Source organism: Oncorhynchus keta, chromosome 22 (genome assembly GCF_023373465.1).
Source record: "Oncorhynchus keta strain PuntledgeMale-10-30-2019 chromosome 22, Oket_V2, whole genome shotgun sequence".
Classification (NCBI taxonomy): Eukaryota; Metazoa; Chordata; class Actinopteri; order Salmoniformes; family Salmonidae; genus Oncorhynchus; species Oncorhynchus keta.
The window spans coordinates 32,649,296-32,672,283 of NC_068442.1; the positions used below are offsets into that span (position 1 = coordinate 32,649,296).

Here is a 22,988-nt window from a genome sequence, read left to right on the forward strand (position 1 = left end):
TGATGAATCACACTTCACCATCTGTTAGTCTGACGGACGAATCTGGGTTTGGAGGATATCAGGAAAATTCTAACTTCCCTTATGCTTAGTGCCAACAGGTGAAGCTTGGTGTAATGGTCTGGGGCTATTTTTCATGGTTCGGACCCCTTAGTTCCATTGAAGGGAAATCTTAACGATACAGCATTCAATGACATTCTAGATGATTCTGTGCTTCCAACTTTGTGGCAAAAGTTTGGGGATGGCCCTTTCCTGTTTCAGCATGACAATGCCCCTGTGCACTAAGCAAGGTCCACACAAAAATGGTTTGTCGAGATCGATGTGGAAAAACTTGACTGGCCTGCACAGAGTCCTGGCCTCAACCTCATCAAACACCTCTGGAATGAATTGGAATGCAGACTGCGAGCCAGGCTTTATCTCCAAACATCAGTGCCCAACCTCACTAATTCTCTTGTGGCTGAATGGCTGAATTTCTTCTCAATTATATTCTTTATTATACTTTTTTACTCATACGACCCATGGGCCAGATTGAATGGGCCATATCTTTGACACCCCTGTTGTATCCTTTGTTAACTACTCCTATTCATTCTATCAGTACTCCTATCCAGTCAATGCTATCCATTCTAATCTATCCATTCTATCAGTAATCCTATTCATTATAATTTCACCATTCTATTACTACTCCTATCCATTATATCAGTAATCATATTCATTATATTTTCACCATTCTATTACTACTCCTATCCATTATATCAGTAATCCTATTCATTATAATTTCACCATTCTATTACTACTCCTATCCATTATATCAGTGATCCTATTCATTATAATTTCACCATTCTATTACTACTCCTATCCATTATATCAGTAATCCTATTCATTCTTTTTTCACCATTCTATTACTACTCTTATCCATTATATCAGTAATCCTATTAATTCTATTTTCACCATTATATTACTACTCCTATCCATTATAGCAGTAATCCTATTCATTATATTTTCACCATTATAATACTACTCCTCTCCATTATAGCAGTACTCCTATCCATTCCATTCTCACCATTATATTACTACTCCTATCCATTATATCAGTAATCCTATTCATTATATTTTCACCATTCTATTACTACTCCTATCCATTATATCAGTAATCCTATTCATTCTATTTTCACCATTCTATTACTACTCCTATCCATTATATCAGTAATCCTATTCATTCTATTTTCACCATTCTATTACTACTCCTATCCATTATATCAGTAATCCTATTCATTCTATTTTCACCATTCTATTACTACTCCTATCCATTATATCAGCAATCCTATTCATTCTATTTTCACCATTCTATTACTACTCCTATCCATTATATCAGTAATCCTATTCATTCTATTTTCACCATTCTATTACTACTCCTATCCATTATATCAGTAATACTATTCATTATATTTTCACCATTATAATACTACTCCTCTCCATTATAGCAGTACTCCTATCCATTCCATTTTCACCATTCTATTACTACTCCTATCCATTATATAAGTAATCCTATTCATTCCATTTTCACCATTCTATTACTACTCCTATCCATTATATCAGTAATCCTATTCATTCTATTTTCACCATTCTATTACTACTCCTATTCATTATATCAGTAATCCTATTCATTCTATTTTCACCATTCTATTACTACTCCTAACCATTATATCAGTAATCCTATTCATTCCATTTTCACCATTCTATTACTACTCCTATCCATTATATCAGTAATCCCATTCATTCTATTTTCACCATTCTATTACTACTCCTATCCATTATATCAGTAATCCCATTCATTCTATTTTCACCATTCTATTACTACTCCTATTCATTATATCAGTAATCCTATTAATTCTATTTTCACCATTCTATTACTACTCCTAACCATTATATCAGTAATCCTATTCATTCCATTTTCACCATTCTATTACTACTCCTATCCATTATATCAGTAATCCCATTCATTATAATTTCACCATTCTATTACTACTCCTATCCATTATATCAGTAATCCTATTCATTCCATTTTCACCATTCTATTACTACTCCTATCCATTATATCAGTAATCCTATTCATTCTATTTTCACCATTCTATTACTACTCCTCTCCATTCTATCATTACTCCTATCAATTATATCCTCTCCATTCTGTCAGTACTCCTATCCATTATATCCTCTCCATTCTATCAGTACTCCTATCCATTATATCCTCTCCATTCTAACAGTACTCATATCCATTCTATCCTCTCCATTCTATCAGTACTCCTATCCATTATATCCTCTCCATTCTATCAGTACTCCTATCCATTCTATCCTCTCCATTCTAACAGTACTCATATCCAGTCTATCCTCTCCATTCTATCAGTACTCATATCCATGCTATCCTCTCCATTCTATCAGTACTCCTATCCATTCAATGTTATCCATTCTATCAGTACTCCTATCCATTCTATCCTCTCCATTCTATCAGTACTCATATCCATGCTATCCTCTCCATTCTATCTGTACTCCTGTCCATTATATCCTCTCCATTCTGTCAGTAATCCTATCCATTCAATGTTATCCATTCTAGCCTCTCCATTCTATCTGTACTCCTGTCCATTATATCCTCTCCATTCTGTCAGTAATCCTATCCATTCAATGTTATCCATTATATCCTCTCCATTCTATCTGTACTCCTATCCATTATATCCTCTCCATTCTGTCAGTAATCCTATCCATTCAATGTTATCCATTCTATCCTCTCCATTCTATCTGTACTCCTATCCATTATATCCTCTCCATTCTGTCAGTAATCCTATCCATTCAATGTTATCCATTCTATCCTCTCCATTCTGTCAGTAATCCTATCCATTCAATGTTATCCATTATATCCTCTCCATTCTATCTGTACTCCTATCCATTATATCCTCTCCATTCTGTCAGTAATCCTATCCATTCAATGTTATCCATTCTATCCTCTCCATTCTGTCAGTAATCCTATCCATTCAATGTTATCCATTATATCCTCTCCATTCTATCTGTACTCCTATCCATTATATCCTCTCCATTCTGTCAGTAATCCTATCCATTCAATGTTATCCATTCTATCCTCTCCATTCTGTCAGTAATCCTATCCATTCAATGTTATCCATTCTATCCTCTCCATTCTGTCAGTAATCCTATCCATTCTATTTTCACCATTCTATTCTATTACTGCTTCTATCCATTCTATCAGTACTCCAATACATTCTATCAGTACTCCTATCCATATTATGTTTGCCATTATATTACTACTCCTATCCATTCAGAAAATAAGATTTTGTTCTTAACTGACTGGCTTAGTTAAATAAAGGTAAAATAAAAATATGCATGTCCATTCTATCCTCTCTATTCCATAACTAGGCCTGCTTTTATCCAATCTAGCAGTTCCATTCTATCAGTACTCCTATCCATTTTATCCTATCCATTCTATCAATATGCATGTCCATTCTATCCTCTCCGTTCTATAACTAGGCCTACTTTTATCCAATCTAGCGGTTCCATTCTATCAGTACACCTATCCATTTTATCCTCTCCATTCTATCAGTACACCTATCCATTCTATCCTCTCCATTCTATCAATACGCATGTCCATTTTATCCTCTCTATTCTATCAATACGCATGTCCATTCTATCCTCTCCATTCTATAACTAGGCCTGCTTTTATCAAATCTAGCAGTTCCATTCTATCAGTACTTCTATCCATTCTATCCTCTCCGTTCTATAACTAGGCCTGCTTCTATCCAATCTAGCAGTTCCATTCTATCAATGCCCAGAGGCCAGTGTATTGAATATTGATGCCTGCAAGCTGGGAGGTGGTTCACTTGGATGTGAATATTTTATCCATGATAAGGCAGTTGGCCAACAGAGGTGTAACATTATTCTCTCCATACTCAATACATATTGATTCCCAGAGATTATGATGAGATCTGCAAACTCAGGTGGAAACAAGTCTCTCTCTCTCTCTCTCTCTCTCTCTCTTATGCTCGCTTACTCTCTCTTACGCTCTCTTACGCTCTCTTACACTCTCTCTCTCAATTCAATTCAATGGGCTTTATTGGCATGGGAAACATGTTTACAATGGCAAAGCAAATGAAATATACAACAAACAAAGGGTAAATAAACAAGGGAAATATTAGTGAATGTTACACTTCCCAAAATGTTCAAAGAGTATACAGTTGATGTTGGAAGTTTATATAACCTTAGCCAAATACATTTAACCTCAGTTTTACACAATTCCTGACATTTAATCCTAGTAAAAATGTCCCTTGTTTTAGGTCATTTAGGATCACCACTTTATTTTAAGAAATGTCATAAAAATAGTAGAGAGAATGATTTATTTCAGCTTTTATTTCTTTCATCACATTCCCAGTGAGTCAGAAGTTTACATACACTCAATTAGTAGTTGGTAGCATTGCCTTTAAATTGTTTTAAATTGGGTCAAACGTTTCGGGTAGCCTTCCACAAGCTTCCCACAATAAGTTGGGTGAATTTTGGCCTATTCCTCCTGACAGAGTTGATGTAACTGAGTCAGGTTTGTAGGCCTACTTGCTCGCACACGCTTTTTCAGTTTTGCACACAAATGTTCTATAGGCTTGAGGTCAGCGCTCCAATACCTTGACCTTGTTGTCCTTAAGCAATTTTCCACAACTTTGGAAGAATATGCTTGGGGTCATTGTCCATTTGGAAGACCCATTTGCGACCAAGCTTTAACTTCCTGACTGATGTCTTGAGATGTTGCTTCAATATATCCACATAATTTTCCTTCCTTATGAAGCCATCTATTTTGTGAAGTGCACCAGTCCCTCCTGCAGCAAAGCACCCCCACAACATGATGCTGCCACCCCGTGCTTCATGGTTGGGATGGTGTTCTTTGGCTTGCAAGCCTCCTCCTTTTTCCTCCAAACATAACGATGGTCATTATGGCCAAACAGTTCTATTTTTGTGTCATCAGACCAGGGGAGATTTCTCCAAAAAGTAAGATCTTTGTCTCCATGTGCAGTTGCAAACCGTAGTCTGGCTTTTTTATGGCGGTTTTGGAGCAGGGGCTTCTTCCTTGCTGAGCGGCCTTTCAGGTTATATCAATATTGGACTTGTTTTACTGTGGATATAAATATTCTGTACCTGTTTCCTCCAGCATCTTCACAACGTCCTTTGCTGTTGTTCTGGGATTGATTTGCACTTTTCGCACCAAAATACCTTCATCTCTAGGAGACAGAACGTGTCTCCTTCCTGAGCGGTATGACAGCTGCGTGGTCCCATGGTGTTTATACTTGTGTACTATTGTTTGTACAGATGAACGTGGTACCTTCAGGCATTTGGAAATTGCTCCCAGGGATGAACTGGACTTGTGGAGGTCTACATTTTTTTTTACGAGGTCTTGGATGATATATTTTTTATTTTCCCATGATGTCAAGCAAAGACGCACTGACTTTGAAGGTAGGCCTTGAAATACATGCACAGGTACACCTCCAATTGACTCAAATGATGTCAATTAGCCTATCAGAAGCTTTTAAACCCATTACATAATTTTCTGGAATTTTCCAAGCTGTTTAAAGGCACAATCAACTTAGTGTATGTAAACTTCTGACCCACTGGAATTGTGATACAGTAAATTATAAGTGAAATAATCGGTCTGTAATCAATTGTTGGGAAAAATACTTGTGTCTTGCACAAAGTAGATGTCTAACGCGACTTGCCAAAACTATAGTTTGTTAACAAGAAATTTGTGGAGTGGTTTAAAAACAAGATTTAATGACTCCAACCAAAGCGTATGTAAACTTCCGACTTCAACTGTAGATATTTCAAATGTTATATTATTGTCTATGTACTCTTGCTCTCTCTCTCTCTCCCTCTCTCCCCCCCTCTCTTCATCTCAGTCTCTCTCACTCTCTCTCTCTCATGCTCTCTTTCTACACCCCCCCTATCTCAAGCACTCATTTTCAGGGTGTATTTTAGGGTTGTCACAATACTACAATATATGATTGTCCATGACAACAAAGAAAACAGAAAGCAGACAAAACTCTTTGGTCTTTAAAGAAACCTATTGCATGTAAAATATTGTGTGCTATAGCTTAGAAAATAAACATGATTCTGGTTGACAACATAAGGCTGCTTGTTTCCAACATTAGGACTGTTTTCCTCAGGAAATATAGTCCGCTTCATGTGTTGTTTCCTTGCCACAATACCTCTGAGAATCGCAATACTGGTATTGTGACATCCCTAGTGTATTTTAGCTGAATTAACAGTGAAACAGAATATGATTGATGCTTTACATGAGCTCTGTATGCCACATTCACAGCCCTGGATTTGCAGATGGTTAGCTTCTAACAGATTGACCATAGATGTGGAGTTAAGTGGTGGGTACTTTCATGAGGTGTGATATTATTACTGCGTCTGGCCGCCATCGTTCAGAGTGGATGTGTCCACTCAACCAAAAGCCTGGAGACAAACCAATGTTCCTGTGGTCAGTAGACACATCCAAGCAGCAGATTCAAATGTCAACAAAACACCATTTGTATGGTTGGCCTTCAAACTAGTGAAAGTCTCTCTACTTGGAGTTGGTTTCCTTGGATGTGGATATATTTCATCCATGACAAGGCAGTGGTCTTCCACGTGAAAGATTGCAGAGATTCATAGAATGTTTCATCACATAATGTGCATGATTGCTTTCCAGCCGAGCGAGGAGAGAGGGGCTCTGACCCTAGTTATTCAGTGGCAGTGCACTGGTGCAACACAGCAAAGCCATTTGTTTTTGTTTGTGTTGTTCTTTATGAAGCCACATGCTCTTTGGTTTCCTAACCTTCCTGGTAATTACCAATCATCTCAACAGCCGCTTGGCTTGTCTGTTGGAAACGCCTTAAAACAGAGAATGTCAACAGCTGTGGTGATTAGTTAGACTAACTGATCGTCAAGTTCCCTTATTAGACCACATTGTTTCCTTCAGCTGGATACCAGAACAGGGTAATATGATGAGCATTTGTTGCTCCTGCATTTACATTCATACTGAGTGGTGTTGGCCAACAGGGTGCAACACTATTCCCTCCATATCCAATGCATATTGATTCCCAGAGATTATGATGAGATCTGCAAACTCAGGTGGAAACTAATGTCTCTCTCTCTCTCTCTCTCTCTCTCTCTCTCTCTTTCTACAGCCCCTCTATCTCAAACACTCATTTTCAGGGTGTTTTTCTGAATATTTTCACAAAGACCCCTGTGTTTGACCTTGAATTACTAACAATGAGGAAATTGGTATGTACTCTGTGTATATAGTGTGTATTTTAGGGTTGTCACGATACTACGATATCTGATTGTCCATGGCAATAAAGAAAACACAAAGCAGACTAAACTCTTCGGTCTTTCAAAATAACCTACCGCATGTAAAATATTGTGTGCTCTCGCTTGGAAAATAAACATGATTCTGGTTGACAGCATAGGGCTGCTTGTTTCCAACATTTTTCTTCAGGTAATGTAGTCCACTTCATGTGTTTTTTCCTTGCCACAATACCTCTGAGCATCGAGATACTTGTATTGTGACATCCCTAGTGTATTTTGGCTGAATTAACAGTGAATCAGAATATGATTGATGCTTTACATGAGCTCTGTATGCCACATTCACAGCCCTGGATTTGCAAATGGTTAGCTTCTAACAGATTGACCATAGATGTGGAGTTAAGTGGTGGGTACTTTCACAAGGTGTGATATTATTACTGCGTCTGGCCGCCATCGTTCAGAGTGGATGTGTCCACTCAACCAAAAGCCTGGAGACAAACCAATGTTCCTGTGGTCAGTAGCCACATCCTAGCAGCAGATTCAAAAGTCAACAAAACACCATTCATATGATTGGCCTTCAAACCACTCAGTCTCTACAGACAAACTTGAAAATACATGGGTACAGGGTGTAACTGTAGAATATTGTGTGACTGTCCTGTGTCAGACATAGTAAGACAAGTGCAGGCTCCTGAACAAGGCTACATGGTGTAACTAAAACATTGTATTTTAATGTGTGGCACATGTCCGGACGCTGACACATTAAATAACGCATCTCTGTCATTCCTGATGCTCCTCTCTTCCTGTCTGTCCTCCCAACAGTCCCCCCCACCATCCTGAAGCTGGACGAGCCCGAGCGTCGCCATGAAACCTGCATAGAGTTTACGGTGCGTGGCAACCCCCTGCCCACCCTGCGCTGGTTCCACCGGGACAACGAGATCTCCCCCAGTGACTACATCCGCACTGAGATGGATACCTACCAGGACTACCTAGAGGGATGTCTCAACTTCAAGGACCCCACGCACCACAACAACGGCAACTACACTCTGGAGGCTAGCAACTTCCTAGGAGTCACCACCAAGACAGTGTATGGACACTTCCTCAACGCCCCGTTTCCAGACGGTAGGTAGATTATACTAGCTAAAGTAGCTATGCTGTATATAATAGTACATATATACAATGTACAGTAGCTTCGTATCTGTGACTTTTCATTAGTCCAACATGATATTGCATGGATCAGTGGAATCGATGAAGCAGAGCTGAAAACTGTTGAGAGTCACTGAGAACCAAGTTTTACTGACTTATTAACAGGGTCATTAACAGGGTCATTGATGAATATAGGACAGTCGCTCTCTCTGTTAGACCTCTATTCATAAATGGGATTTATGTACACTGCTTGTCAAAAGTTTTAGAACACCTACTCATTCAAGGGTTTTTCTTTATTTAGACTATTTTCTACATTGTAGAATAATAGTGAAGACATCAAAACTATGAAAAAACACATATGAAATCATGTAGTAACCAAAAAAGTGATAAAGGAATCAAAATATATTTATATTTGAGATTCTTCAAATGGCCACCCTTTGCCTTGATCTTGGCATTATCTCAACCAGCTTCACGAGGTAGTCACCTGAATGCATTTTAATTAACAGGTGTGACTTAAATTAATTTGTGGAATTTCTTTCCTTAATGTTTTTGAGACAATTAGTTGTGTTGTGACAAGGTAGGGGGTATACAGAAGATAGCCCTATTTGGTAAAAGACCAAGTCCATATTATGGCAATTACAGCTCAAATAAGCAAAGAGAAATGACAGACAATCATTACTGTCAGTCAATCCGGAAAATTTCAAGAAGTCGCAAAAACCATCAAGCGCTATAATAAAACTGGCTCTTATGATGACTGCCACAGGAATAGAAGACCCAGAGTTACCTCTCCTGTCGAGGATATGTTTATTAGAGTTACCAGCCTCAGAAATTGCAGCCCAAATAAATGCTTCACAGAGTTCAAGTTACAGACACATCTCAACATCCACTGTTCATGGGATACTGTGGTAAACGGGCCTTCATGGTCGAATTGCTGCAGAGAAACCACTACTAAAGGACACCAATAAGAAGAAGAGACTTGCTTAAGCCAAGAAACATGAGCAATGGATATTAGACCGGTGGATATTTGTCCTTTGGTCTGGAGTCCAAATTGGAGATTTTTGGATCCAGCCACCGTGTCATTGTGAGATGCAGTTTGGGGGAACGGATGATCTCTGCATGTGTATTTCCCACCGCAAAGCATGGAGGAGGAGGTGTGATGGTGTGGGGGTGCTTTGCTGATGACACTGTCAGTGATATATTTAGAATTCAAGGCACACTTAACCAGCATGGCTACCACAGCATTCCGCAGCGATACTCCATCCCATCTGGTTTGGGCTTAGTGGGAGTATAATTTATAACAATGACCCAACACACCTCCAGGATGTGAAAGGACTATTTTACCAAGAAGGAGAGTGATGGAGTGCTGCATCAGATGACCTGGCCTCCACAGTCTCCCAACCTCAACCCAATTGAGATGGTTTGGGATGAGTTGGACCGCAGAGTGAAGGAAAAGCCGCCAACAAGTGCTCAGCATATGTGAGAAGCGTTTCAGTTGATGCTGGTTGAGAGAATGCCATTGAGTGTGCAAAGCTGTCAACAAGGCAAAGGGTGGCTTTTTGAAGAATCTCAAATATAAAATATGTTTTGATTTGTTTACCACTTTTTTGGTTACTACATGATTCTATATGAGTTATTTCACAGTTTTGATGTCTTCACTATTATTCTACAATGTAGAAAATAGTAAAAATAAAGAAATACCCTTGAATGAGTAGGTGTTCTAAAACGTTTGACCGGTAGTGTGGAGGTGAAGATACCATATTTTTGGTGATGTTACTTTGTGTTCTTTTTGATTTTAAATGCTTTATTTGTAAGATTTTCAAATTTGAGAACGTAGAGACATTTAGAACAGTACAACATCTCCAGTCCTTCTCCCCCTTGCCCACCTCCTGACCCACCCTGCCATCATACCAAGAGAGTACAAAAAAACAATAGCAATAAATAATAACAATAATAGTAATACAATGGTAATTACAACAGCACTGCTGACATTAATACTGATCTCTATTAGCAGCTCCAACATTTGAACATCTTGGCCATGTTCTGTTATAATCTCCACCCGGCACAGCCAGAAGAGGACTGGCCACCCCTCATAGCTTGGTTCCTCTCTAGGTTTCTTCCTAGGTTCTGGCCTTTCAAGGGAGTTTTTCCTAGCCACCGTGCTTCTACACCTGCATGTCTTGCTGTTTGGGGGTTTAGGTTGGGATTCTGTACAGCACTTTGTGACATCAGCTGATGTAAGAAGGGCTTTATGAATAAATTTGACTTGATGATTTGGCTTATAACAATGCCCCTGAATCCTGGTCCGGTGACCCAAAGTGGCACACCCCCGCCCCAGCATCCAACACACCCGACCCCAATCAAGGGCTGAGGAAAATGTGTTATCAAGAAAAAAATACAGATCTTATGCCAGAATTCGAATGCAGATTTGCAATGCTGTGAAAGATGATTGGATGTTAACGGGAAGAAGCAGATTTCTTGGTAAAGGCTAAAGTGATTTCGGGATTGGGACCCGATTTTATTAAGGGATCTCACGATAATGGGATTCAACACATGGATGCCGAGGTTCATAGGGAGTGGAGAGCACAGTAACGAGACGGGAGATGTTGAAAGGCTTGACTGTAACTCCATGACAGCCCAAGTTGGTCAGCTCAAGTGTAGAAACCTAGTAAACACATTTAGATATACACTACATGACCAAAAGTTTGTGGACACCTGCTCAAACATCTAATTCCAAAATCATGGGCATTAATATGGAGTTGGTCCCCCCTTTGCTGCTGTAACAGCCTCCACTCTTCTAGGAAGGCTTTCCACTAGATGTTGGAACAGTGCAGCGGGGACTTACTTCCATTCAGCCACAAGAGCATTAGTGAGGTCAGGCACTGATGTTGGGCGATTAGGCCTGGCTCACAGTCGGCATTCCAATTCATTCTAAAGGGGCTCTGTGCTGGCCAGTCAAGTTCTTCCACACCGATCTCAACAAACCATTTCTGTATGGACCTCACTTTGTGCACGGGGGCATTGTCATGCTGTAACAGGAAGGGCCATCCCCAAACTGTTGCCACAAAGTTGGAAGCACAGAATCTTTAGAATGTCATTATATGCTGTAGCTTTAAGATGTCCTTTACCTGGAACTAAGTCTAAGTCCAAACCATGAAAATCAGCCCCAGACCATTATTCTTTCTCCACCAAACTTTACATTTGGCGCTATGCATTCGGGCAAGTAGCATTCTCCTGGCATCCGCCAAACCCAGATGCATCAGTCGGACTGCCAGATGGTGAAGCGTGATTCATCACTCCAGGGAACACATTTCCACTGCTTCAGAGTACAATTGTGGTGAGCTTTACACCACTCCAGCCAATGCTTGGCATTGCACAGGGTGATCTTAGGCTTATGTGCGGCTGCTCTGCCATTTCATGAAGCTCCTGACGAACAGTTCTTGAGCTCACTTTTGTTCCAGAGGCAGTTTGGATCTCAATAGTGAGTGTTGCAACTGAGGACAGGTGATTTTTACGCACTACGCGCTTCAAGCCCTCAGCGGTCCCGTTCTGTGAGCTTGTGTGGCCTACCACTCTGCAGCTGAGTCGTTGTTGCTCCTAGACGTTTCTACTTTACAATACCAGCATTTACAGTTAACCATGGCAGCTCTAACAGGGAAGAAATTTGACTAAATGACTTGTTGGATAGGTGGCATCCCATGACGGTGCCACGTTGAAAGTCACTGAGCTCTTCAGTAAGGCCATTCTACTGCCAATGTTTGTCTATGGAGATTGCATGGCTGTGTTCTCGATTTTTATACTCCTGTCAGCAATGGCAGTGGCTGAAATAGCCGAATTCACACATTTGAAGGGGTGTCCACATACTTTTGTGTATATGTAGTGTATTTGCTGACCAGTCGTAAAGTAAAAAATGTTCTTCTTTAAACATGCCCTGTACATATACACATTGGTTGAATACATCACTGACAAATCCTTTTCTGTCTTCTTTTCCTACAGATTATGGTGATTATGGTAAGTGATTTTATAAAACAGTCAACAAGAAGTAGTACTATAAGACAAATAGTACCATGATATGCAAGAACCCGGAAGTCTCTAGCTGAATAAAACGTGATTTAAACGTTTCTAGGGGGTTATGGTACATTATTTCTATTTTAAGACCATCAACAATAAATGTAGGTAACTGCCAAAATAAAGGATACACCAAGATAAAGTATCTTAATATGGCATTGGGCCATCACGAGCTGCCAGAACACCTTGGCATAGATTCAACTGTCTGGAACTCTATTGGAGGGATGCAATACCATTCTTCCATGAGATAGTCCATCATTTTGGTGCTTTGTTGATTGTGGTGGAAAACGACGTCTCAGGCAATGTTCCAGAATCTTCCATGAGTGTTTAATTGGGTTGAGATCTGGTGACTGAGACGCACACATATATACATTCATGGCCAAAAGTTTTGAGAATGACACAAATATTAATTTTCACAAGGTTTGCTGCTTCAGTGTCCTTCGATATTAAATATTTTTGTCAGATGTTAGTATGGAATACTGATGTAATTACAAGCATTTTAAAAGTGTCAAAGGCTTTTATTGACAATTACATGAAGTTCAGGCCAAGAGTCAATATTTGCAGTGTTCTTTTTCAAGACCTCTGCAATCCTCCCTGGCATGCTGTCAATTAACTTCTGAGCCACATCCTGACTGATGGCATCCCATTCTTGCATAATCAATGCTTGGAGTTTGTCAGAATTTGTGGGTATTTGTTTGTCCATCCGCTTCTTGAGGATTGACCACAAGTTCTCAATGGGATTAAGGTCTGGGGAATTTCCTGGCTATGGACCCAAAGTATTGATGTTTTGTTCCACGAGCCACTTAGTTATACCTTTGCCTTATGGAAAGGTAGTCCATCATGCTGGAAAAGGCATTGCTCATCACCAAACTGTTCCTGGATGGTTGGGAGTAGTTGCTCTCAGAGGATGTGTTGGTACCATTCTTTAATCATGGCTGTGTTCTTTGGCAAAATTGTGAGTGAGCCCACTCCCTTGACTGAAAAGCAACCCCACACATGAATGGTCTCAGGATGCTTTACTGTTGGCATGGCACAGGACTGAAGGTAGCGCTCACCTTGTCTTCTTCGGACAAGCTTTTTTCCGGATGCCCCAAACAACCGGAAAGGCGATTCATCAGAGAAAATTACTTTACCCCAGTCCTCAGCAGTCCAATCCCTGTACCTTTTGCAGAATATCAGTCTGTCCCTGATGTTTTTCCTGGAGAGAAGTGGCTTCTTTGCTACCCTTCTTGACACCAGGCCATCCTCCAAAAGTCTTCGCCTCACTGTGCGTGCAGATGCACTCACACCTGCCTGCTGCCATTCCTAAGCAAGCTCTGTACTGGTGGTGCCCCGATCCCGCAGCTGAATCAACTTTAGGAGACGGTCCTGGCACTTGCTGGACTTTCTTGGGCGCCCTGAAGCCTTCTTCACAACAATTGAACAGCTTTCCTTGAAGTTCTTGATGATCCGATAAATGGTTGATTTAGGTGCAATCTTACTGGGAGCAATATCCTTGCCTGTGAAGCCCTTTTTGCACAAAGCAATGATGACGGCACGTGTTTTCTTGCAGGTAACAAAGGTTGACAGAGGAAGAACAATGATTCCAAGCACCATCCTCCTTTTGAAGCTTCCAGTCTGTTATTCAAACTCAATCAGCATGACAGAGTGGTCTCCAGCCTTGTCCTCGTCAACACTCACACCTGTGAAAAAAAAAAATAACAAGAGAATCACTGACATGTCAGCTGGTCCGTTTGTGGCAGGGCTGAAACGCAGTGGAAATGTTTTTTTGTGTGGATTCAGTTTATTTGCATGGCAAATAGGGACTTTGAATTGACTTTCAATTAATCTGATCACTCTTCATAACATATGCCAATTGCCATCATACAAACTGAGGCAGCAGACTTGCAAATTAATATTTGTGTCATTCTCAGAAATGTTGGCCACAACAGTACACTTTAACCCTCCTTTGAGACCCCTCTTTCAAAGTCACTGTGATCTCTTCTTCTAGCCACGGTAGCCAAAATAATGGGCGACTGGGCATTTTTATACATGACCATAAACATGATGGGATGCACCTGCTTTCAATAATCTTTGTATCCCTCATTTACTCAAGTGAATCCTATATTTTGGCTGTTACCTGATGTACAATGACATAAATAGTACCATGACATCTATTTGATAAACATAGTGACAAAATGGTAATGGGAGCTTACATTTGATTTAATTTAAATCTTCTGATATTTACTACCCTAATTCCAAACAGTTGTTCCTACCTACATTTGCTGAGTAGGACTCAAGGTTATAGCTAGACGCCTCTCTTGTTGAAGGACCAACAGGCTCTAGGAGGGCATTTTCATTTAGTCTTTAATCTGTTCTAATTTAGGAGTTAAATGTAGAGGCACGCACAACCACTGATCTTCATCCCCAGGCCCTCAAATTGACATCATGCCGGAGCTTCATTGGGATATTCCATGCATAATAAATCCTGAATGCGGTCGTGAGAGAGTGACAGATTGTTACTGTCAGGGCTGGAAATGATGTTGGATGAGTGTACTTGGTGGTAGGAAGGCAGGGAGAGGAAGAGGGCAGGCAGAACAGGACAGATGGGTTTGTCAGATACACTCAGCACAGTTCTGTTCTATTCTTTTCCGCTCCCCTACACTCCACCATACCGTGGCCTGTTAGCAGAGAGCATGATGGGAGGGAAACCCAAGGGAATTAGTGTCTCCATAGAAGTGGATACAGATGAGGAGAGACTAGAAAAGGTCTCAGTTTATCAGAAATGGAAGCAGAGCTGTGAAGGGCAACAACCCAACTAACACTACACAGTTTGTAAAGCATTAACCATAACATTAGTTAGCTGCATGGATTGTGGGTCTGTGCTGTAATTCTTTCATCTGGTACATACTGTAGCTCAGGGTTGGACATAAAAGTATGTGAAAATGTTTATTGTTGGACATAAGACTGTGAAAACACCAGCAAATCAGCTCCAAGAGATGTTTTTTTTTTTTTTGGGGGGATCTGTTTGCACGCATAATACACTGAGTGTACAAAACATTTAACACCTTCCTAATGTTGAGTTGTACCCCAACCTTTTGCCCTAAGAACAGCCTTAATAAGTTGGGATGGACTCTACAAGGTGTCGAAAGCGTTCCACAGGGATGCTGGCCCATGTTGACTCCAATGCTTCCCACAGTTGTATCAAGTTGGCTGGATGTCCTTTGGTTGGTGGACCATTCTTGATACACACAGGAAACTGTTGAGAGTGCAAAACCCAGCAGTGTTGCAGTTCTTGACACAAACCGGTGCGCCTGACACATACTATCACACCCTGTTCAATGGCACTTACATCTTTTGTCTTGCCCATTGGCACACATGCACAATCCATGTCTCAAGGCTAAAAAATAATTATTTATCCTGTCTCCTCCACTTCATCTACACTGATTGTGACATCATAAGGATCATAGCTAGCTTTCACCTGGATTCACCTGGTCAGTCTGTCATAGAAAAATAAGGTGTTCTTAATGTTTTGTACACAGTGTATTTGATCGTATACACATGTAAGCAAAGTTTGAAATGGGCTGAATGGCCCATGGCTGAATATAGTTGATGATCTCTGCTGTAGGCCATACCCACCCTTCTCCCCTGCCATCACGGATTACAACTCTGAATGTTAATCTCCATGCCTATGGCTTGTTCAGAATTTTAGAGTAGACTGCATGTTATGTTTCAGGATATACTAAACAGAACATACAGTATAACTCAAGGTTGTCAGTCAGTACTTTCATAAATAGGACCAATGTGTTCTTTGTTCTTCTTCACAGGGACTCCTACGCCGACCATCACAGTAACACACAGGCCTGAGGAGGACACGTTCGGGGTGAGTTTGAGAACATGGTGGTGCTGTACTAAGTGGCTGTTGAAAACCTAGTGTAGCTACAGCCTGCATACAGCACATGAACATTTTCTTTTCCTGGGAACAACAACAAAAAGGAGGCTTTGGTTTGAGCCATTTTAATCTGTTTATTTTCCTTTATTTTTCACTCCCTTGCCTTGTAGCTCCCTCCTATCTGCCTTTTCCCTTGTGGCCACTGTGTTTAACAACTTCTTAAGAATGTAATTTTGCTCATCTTTGTGCTGTAATTGGTACAGGTTAGTGTTTTTTTCATCAGGAATCTTGATCTGGAGGAAGCTCTGCAGAGTGGTCACTAGCTGGCACAGCCACAAGTAATAACATCTGATTTTAACCTTAACCACACTGTTAACCATAATGTCTATCCCTGACCTTAAATGAAGACCTAAAAGCAAATTTTTGTTTTTATCAAATTTGACAATATAGCCAATTTTAACTTTTGAGCTGGCCTATTTAAGGGGAAATCGCTCAGTTCTGCCTCCAGGACAAGAAGACTCATGACAATAAACATCAGCCTGCATAATTGACTGGATGGAGATGATTTGCTCATTTTAAGGTTTTAATGGGGAAGAGAGCAATTGACATGGGAGGAGAGAAGAATTCCACTTCATTTCGTGCATCTCCTCTTTGATTTATCTTTGTATTGTTTTTTTTGCCAGTGGAGAATGGCACGTAGAGGCATTGTTAATGTGCAGAGAGTGCCCTAACAGTTTTTTGTTGTTGAAGTAACTTATGTAAACCTCAATAGTCTACCGCACCGTACCATATGGTAAAATGCATTCCCTTTCATTTTCAGGAGTACTTTGCACTACTAATCAAATTTTCACAAACCCTGCATTCAGGCTTTATGCCTGTTGGCTATTCTGTACTTAAGGTAGACATCTTCATTGTGAGATCTACTCTCACTAAACCCTGTCTTGTCCTGCTCCAGGTGTCTATTGCTGTCGGCCTGGCTGGATTTGCCTGTGTCCTTCTTGTTGTCCTGTTTGTTCTCATCAACAAATATGGACGGCGGTCAAAGTTTGGAATGAAAGGTAAGGAACACTAAGTGCTCTTCTGAAAGGAAGTTAGAATAATTTAGACCTTGTTTTTTTAGATAGCACCTCACCTGTAAAAATAGAAATTATACTGGCTTTGTGCTTCTGTATCCCTTTCATGCCAAACACCTTGTTGTGTTATCTTTCTATGCCATACCTAGTCCACTTTCACATGCAGTATGTATGTATGTATGCAATACACAGCAGTAACAATACACTCAGAAGGTGCTATCTAGAACCACAAAGGTTATTCGGCTGTCCCCATAGGATAACCCTTTGATAAACCATTTGGATTCCAGGTAGATCCCTGTAGAACCTTTTCCACAGAGGGTTCTACATGGAATCCAAAAGAGTTCTACCTGGAGCCAAAAATAGTTATACATGGGACCAAAAAAGGGTTATCCATGGGGACAGCTGCAGAACCCTTTTGGAACCCTTTTTTCTAGAGTGTACCTATACTTTATCTACTGCTTGTGTTGTATGTGGACAGGCAGGCAGAGGTGGGGGTGACACTCACCATACTGCAGATTTGATCACTGTGAAGATGAGTTTTCAGGAGTGTCAGTTATGCCAACCAATTCCAAATATGGCACAGTGCAGCCTAAGCGTATATTTTTGAGTCATGTCCAAGCACTACTTATCACTGTCTTCTTGTGGCTGATGCAGCTGGTTCCGCTGCATGTCGTGTTGGACTTGGTGCTCTCTGTGACGGATGCAGTAGTAGTAAACACCTCTCTCTCAGCTTCATGCCCTGTCCCTTCCCCTGGAACAGCCCTGTCTCAGGGATGGCTGTGCTGCTGTTAGAAACTGTATGACTGTGTTTACAGTGTTTCAGGTAACACATGCCGGCTTTGGCTGATGACTGTGCATTGCCTGTGTAGACATAGCTTAGGAGGATGTGGGCCAGTGGTGTCAAACACATTTTCCCCTGGGGGCCGCATTCGGTCTTCAAAGAGGTCCAGAGCGCCGCACGGAAATGTGTTATTTTTCCTCTGCATCAGAAATGTGCAAAAAATTGTCCCTGACTGTCTTGTTTTCATTTGGGTGATTCTTAGTGAGCTGGACACAGTCAAGAATCTGTTTAAATGTAGGTCCAATATCGTTTCTATACAGTTTCCATTTTTATTTCAGTCACTCTGTTGAGGTCGTCCCCTTGTCCTCCCCAAGATTTATTTTAATGTATTATATACATTGAACTAAAACATAAACGCAACATGAGACAATTTCAAAGATCTTACTGAGTTACAAGGAAATCCATAAATTCAGTATGACTTAATCAATGGATTTCACATGACTGGGAATACAGATATGCATCTGTTGGCCACAGATGCCTTCAAAATAAAGGTAGGGGGTGGATCCATAATGTAACCATAATTTGCCTCATGAAGCGTGACACATCTCCTTTGCATAGAGTTGATCAGACTGTTGATTATGGCCTGTGGCATGTTATCCTCTTCTTCGGTGGGTGTGCAAAGTTGCTGGATATTGGTGGGAACTGGAACACGTTGTTGTACACGTCTTTTCGGAGCATCCCAAACATGCTCAATGGTTCTGGTGGGTCAATTGGTCATGTCTGGTGAGTATTCAGGCCATGGTGAGTATGCAGGCCATGAAAGAACTGGGACATTTTCAGCTTCCAGGAATTGTGTACAGATCCTTGTGACATGGGGCCGTGATTCATCATGCTGAAACATGAGGTGATGGCGGCAGATGAATGGCATGACAATGGGCCTCAGGATCTCATATCTCTGTACATTCAAATTGCCATCGATAAAATGCAATTGTGTTCGTTGTCCGTAGCATATGCCTGCCCATACCATAACCCCACCACCACCATGAGGCACTCTATTCACAACACTGACATCAGCAAACCACTCGCCCACAAGACCCCATCTGCCCGGTACAGTTGAAACCGGGATTCATCGGTGAAGAGCACACTTCTCCAGCGTGCCCATGGCCATCAAAGGTGAGCATTTGCCCACTGAAGTCGGTTACGACACCAAACTGCAGACAGGTCTAGACCCTGGTGAGGACAACGACCATGCAGATGAGCTTCCCTGAGATGAGCTTCCCTGAGATCCTCTCAAGCTCTGTCAGGTTGGATTGGGAGCGTCGATGCACAGCTATTTTCATGTCTTTCAAGAGATCGGTTTCAAGGACATTCAGAGACCTGTCCTGAAGCCACTCCTGCATTGTCTTGGCTGTGTTCTTAGGGTCGTTGTCCTGCTCTAGAGCAGGTTTTCTTCAAGGATCTCTCTGTACCTTGCTCCGTTCATCTTTCCTTCAATTCTGACTGGTTTCCCAGTCCCTGTCTCTGGAAAACACCTCCAGGCTTCACCGTAGGGATGGTGCAAGGTTTCCTCCAGACGTCATGCTTAGCATTCAGGCCAAAGAACTCAATCTTGATTTCATCAGACCAGAGAATCTTGTATCTCATGGTCCTAGAGTCGTTTAGGTGCCTTTTTCCAAGCTGGCTGTCCTGTGGCTCTTACTGAGGAGTGGCTTCCGTCTGATTGATTGAGGCCACTGTGTTCTTGGGGACCTTCAATGTTGCAGAAATGTTTTGGTACCCTTCCCTAGATCTATGCCTTGACACAATTCCTTCGACCTCATGGCTTGGTTTTTGCTCTGAAATGCACTGTCAACTGTGGGACCTTATATAGATAGGTGTGTGCCTTTCCAAATCATGTCCAATCAATTGAATTTACCACAGGTGAACTTCAATAAAGTTGTAGAATCATCTCAAGGATTAGCAATGGAAACAGGATGCACCTGAGCTCAATTTAGAGTCTCATAGCAAAGGGTCTGAATACTTATGTAAATAAGGTATTTCCGTTTTTTCTTATCTCTAAAAACCTGTTTTCGCTTTGTCATTATTTGGTATTGTGTGTTTAAACAAATACATTTTAGAATAAGGCTGTATTGTAACAAAATGTGGGAAAAGGCAAGGGGTTGAAAAATGTCTTAATGCACTTCAGAAAGTATTCACACCCCTTGACTTTTTCCACATGGTGTTCTGTTACAGCCTGGGTTTGAATGACTACCTCATCTCTGTACCCCACACATACAATTATCTGTACGGTCCCTCAGTCTAGCAGTGAATTTCAAACACAATTTCAACCACAAAGACCAGCGAGGTTTTCCAATGCCTCTCAAAGAAGGACATCTATTGGTAGATGGGTAAAAAAAAAAAAAAGCAGACAATGAATGTCCGTTTGATCATGATGAAGTTATTAATTATTTGGATGTGACTAAAAAGATACAGGCGTCTTTCCTACTTCAGTTGCTGGAGAGGAAGGAAACTGCTCAGGGATTTAACCATGAGGCCAATATTGACTTTAAACCAGTTACAGAGTTAAACGGCTGTGATAAGAGAGAACTGATGATGGATCAACAACATTGTAGTTACTCCACCGTACTAACCTAATTGACAGAGTGAAAAGAAGAAAGCTTGTAGAGTTTACAAATATTCCAAAACATCCTGTTTGCAACAAGGCACTAAGGTAATACTACAAAAAAAATGTGGCAAAGCAATTAACTTTTTGTCCTGAATACGAACTGTTTTTTTTTTTACAGCAAATCTTTACTGAGTACCACTCTCCATATGTTCAGGCATATTGTAATGGGTATCCTTGTAATCGTTAAGGACTGTGGAGTTTTTCAGGATAAAACATTTATGAATAGGAGCTAAACACAGGCAAAATTCTAGAGGAAAACCTGGTTGAGTCTACTTTTCACTCAACACGGAAATGAATTCACCTTTCAGCATGACAATAACCTAAAACACAAGGCCACATCTATACTGGAGTTGCTTACTAAGAAGACAGTGAATGTTCCTGAGTGGCTGAGTTACAGTTTAGACTGAAATCTACTTGAAAATCTATGGCAAGACCTGAAAATGGTTGTCTAGCAATGATCAACAACCAATTTGACATGGCTGGAATAACATCTACACATCTAAATTGAAAATGTTGCTTTAATAAATAAATAAATACATTCCGCCAGAAAAAGTAGTCAGTACAAAAGTCTCGTTGTTAGACTGGTTGCTACAGTATGCAACAACCACAGGCTAGATAGCAAGCTTACATTACATGTATGAAAAAAACCAAGCATTAGCACCACTTCTAGAGTGACTAACACATGCCGATTATTTATTCATGTTTATCTGAATGTTGCCATTTATTGTGCACTAGCAATTTTTTGCTCTCCGTGTTATCGTTTGTTGTTGGCTTGCCCATGTTGTCGTTTGTTGTTGGCTTGCCCATGTTGTCGTTTGTTGTTGGCTTGCCCATGTTGTCGTTTGTTGTTGGCTTGCCCATGTTATCGTTTGTTGTTGGCTTGCCCATGTTATCGTTTGTTGTTGGCTTGCCCATGTTGTCGTTTGTTGTTGGCTTGCCCATGTTGTCGTTTGTTGTTGGCTTGCCCATGTTATCGTTTGTTGTTGGCTTGCCCATGTTGTCGTTTGTTGTTGGCTTGCCCATGTTATCGTTTGTTGTTGGCTTGCCCATGTTGTCGTTTGTTGTTGGCTTGCCCATGTTATCGTTTGTTGTTGGCTTGCCCATGTTGTCGTTTGTTGTTGGCTTGCCCATGTTGTCGTTTGTTGTTGGCTTGCCCATGTTGTCGTTTGTTGTTGGCTTGCCCATGTTGTCGTTTGTTGTTGGCTTGCCCATGTTGTCGTTTGTTGTTGGCTTGCCCATGTTGTCGTTTGTTGTTGGCTTGCCCATGTTATCGTTTGTTGTTGGCTTGCCCATGTTGTCGTTTGTTGTTGGCTTGCCCATGTTGTCATTTGTTGGCTACACGCTGTTGGAAATGGATGCCGTTCATTTAACTGGGGGAGCTGCTGCTGCATTGTCAGAGAGAATAGTGCTCCACCGCTTCCAGATTTGGCCTCCAGTAACTTTGAAGAGAGGTTTCGAATCTGTGTCCTCTGACAGACAGTATTTCTCAAACCTCTATTTCTCGTGCCTCTGTCATCCGACAGTTTCTGGATCATGGTGGTTCGAAGGCAGTGGTTTGTGTAAATCTGCAACGGGCTGGCTATTTTGCAGATCTTTGGCAGCGTTTTTGTGTGGGTGTCCACTCCCATTTGCGGTCTTGTGTACCGGAAACATCAGACACAAACGTTAGCTAATAGTTAGACCTACATACAGTTGTAGTCGAAAGTTTACATACACTTTGGTTGGAGTCATTAAAACTTGTTTTTAAACCACTCCACAAATGTCTTGTAAACAAACTATAGTTTTGGCAAGTCGGTTAGGTCATCTACTTTGTGCATGACACAAGTATTTTTTCCAACAATTGTTTACAGACAGATTATTTCACTTATAATTCACTTTATCACAATTCCAGTGGGTCAGAAGTTTACATGCACTAAGTTGACTGTGCCTTTAAAAAGCTTGGAAAATTCCAGAAAATGATGTCATGGCTTTAGAACCTTCCGATAGGCTAATTGACATAATTTGAGTCAATTGGAGGTGTACCTGTGGATGTATTTCAAGGCCTACCTTCAAACTCAGTGCCTC

General features: G+C 40.9%; 2 protein-coding genes across 3 annotated transcripts in view; both read left to right on the top strand.

The window, feature by feature from the left end:
- LOC118401366 (kelch-like protein 25) overlaps nt 1-22,988 on the top strand; it is a 997,662-nt gene that overhangs the window by 437,359 nt on the left and 537,315 nt on the right. The gene's annotated exons all lie outside the window — the stretch shown is intronic.
- LOC118400862 (NT-3 growth factor receptor-like) overlaps nt 1-22,988 on the top strand; it is a 321,289-nt gene that overhangs the window by 181,053 nt on the left and 117,248 nt on the right. For both annotated transcript variants that reach the window (XM_052475038.1, XM_052475039.1), the window contains exons 8-11: nt 8,146-8,445; nt 12,463-12,477; nt 16,341-16,396; nt 17,361-17,463. In XM_052475038.1, coding sequence (XP_052330998.1) covers nt 8,146-8,445; nt 12,463-12,477; nt 16,341-16,396; nt 17,361-17,463 — 474 coding nt within the window. The remainder of the gene's footprint in view (nt 1-8,145; nt 8,446-12,462; nt 12,478-16,340; nt 16,397-17,360; nt 17,464-22,988) is intronic.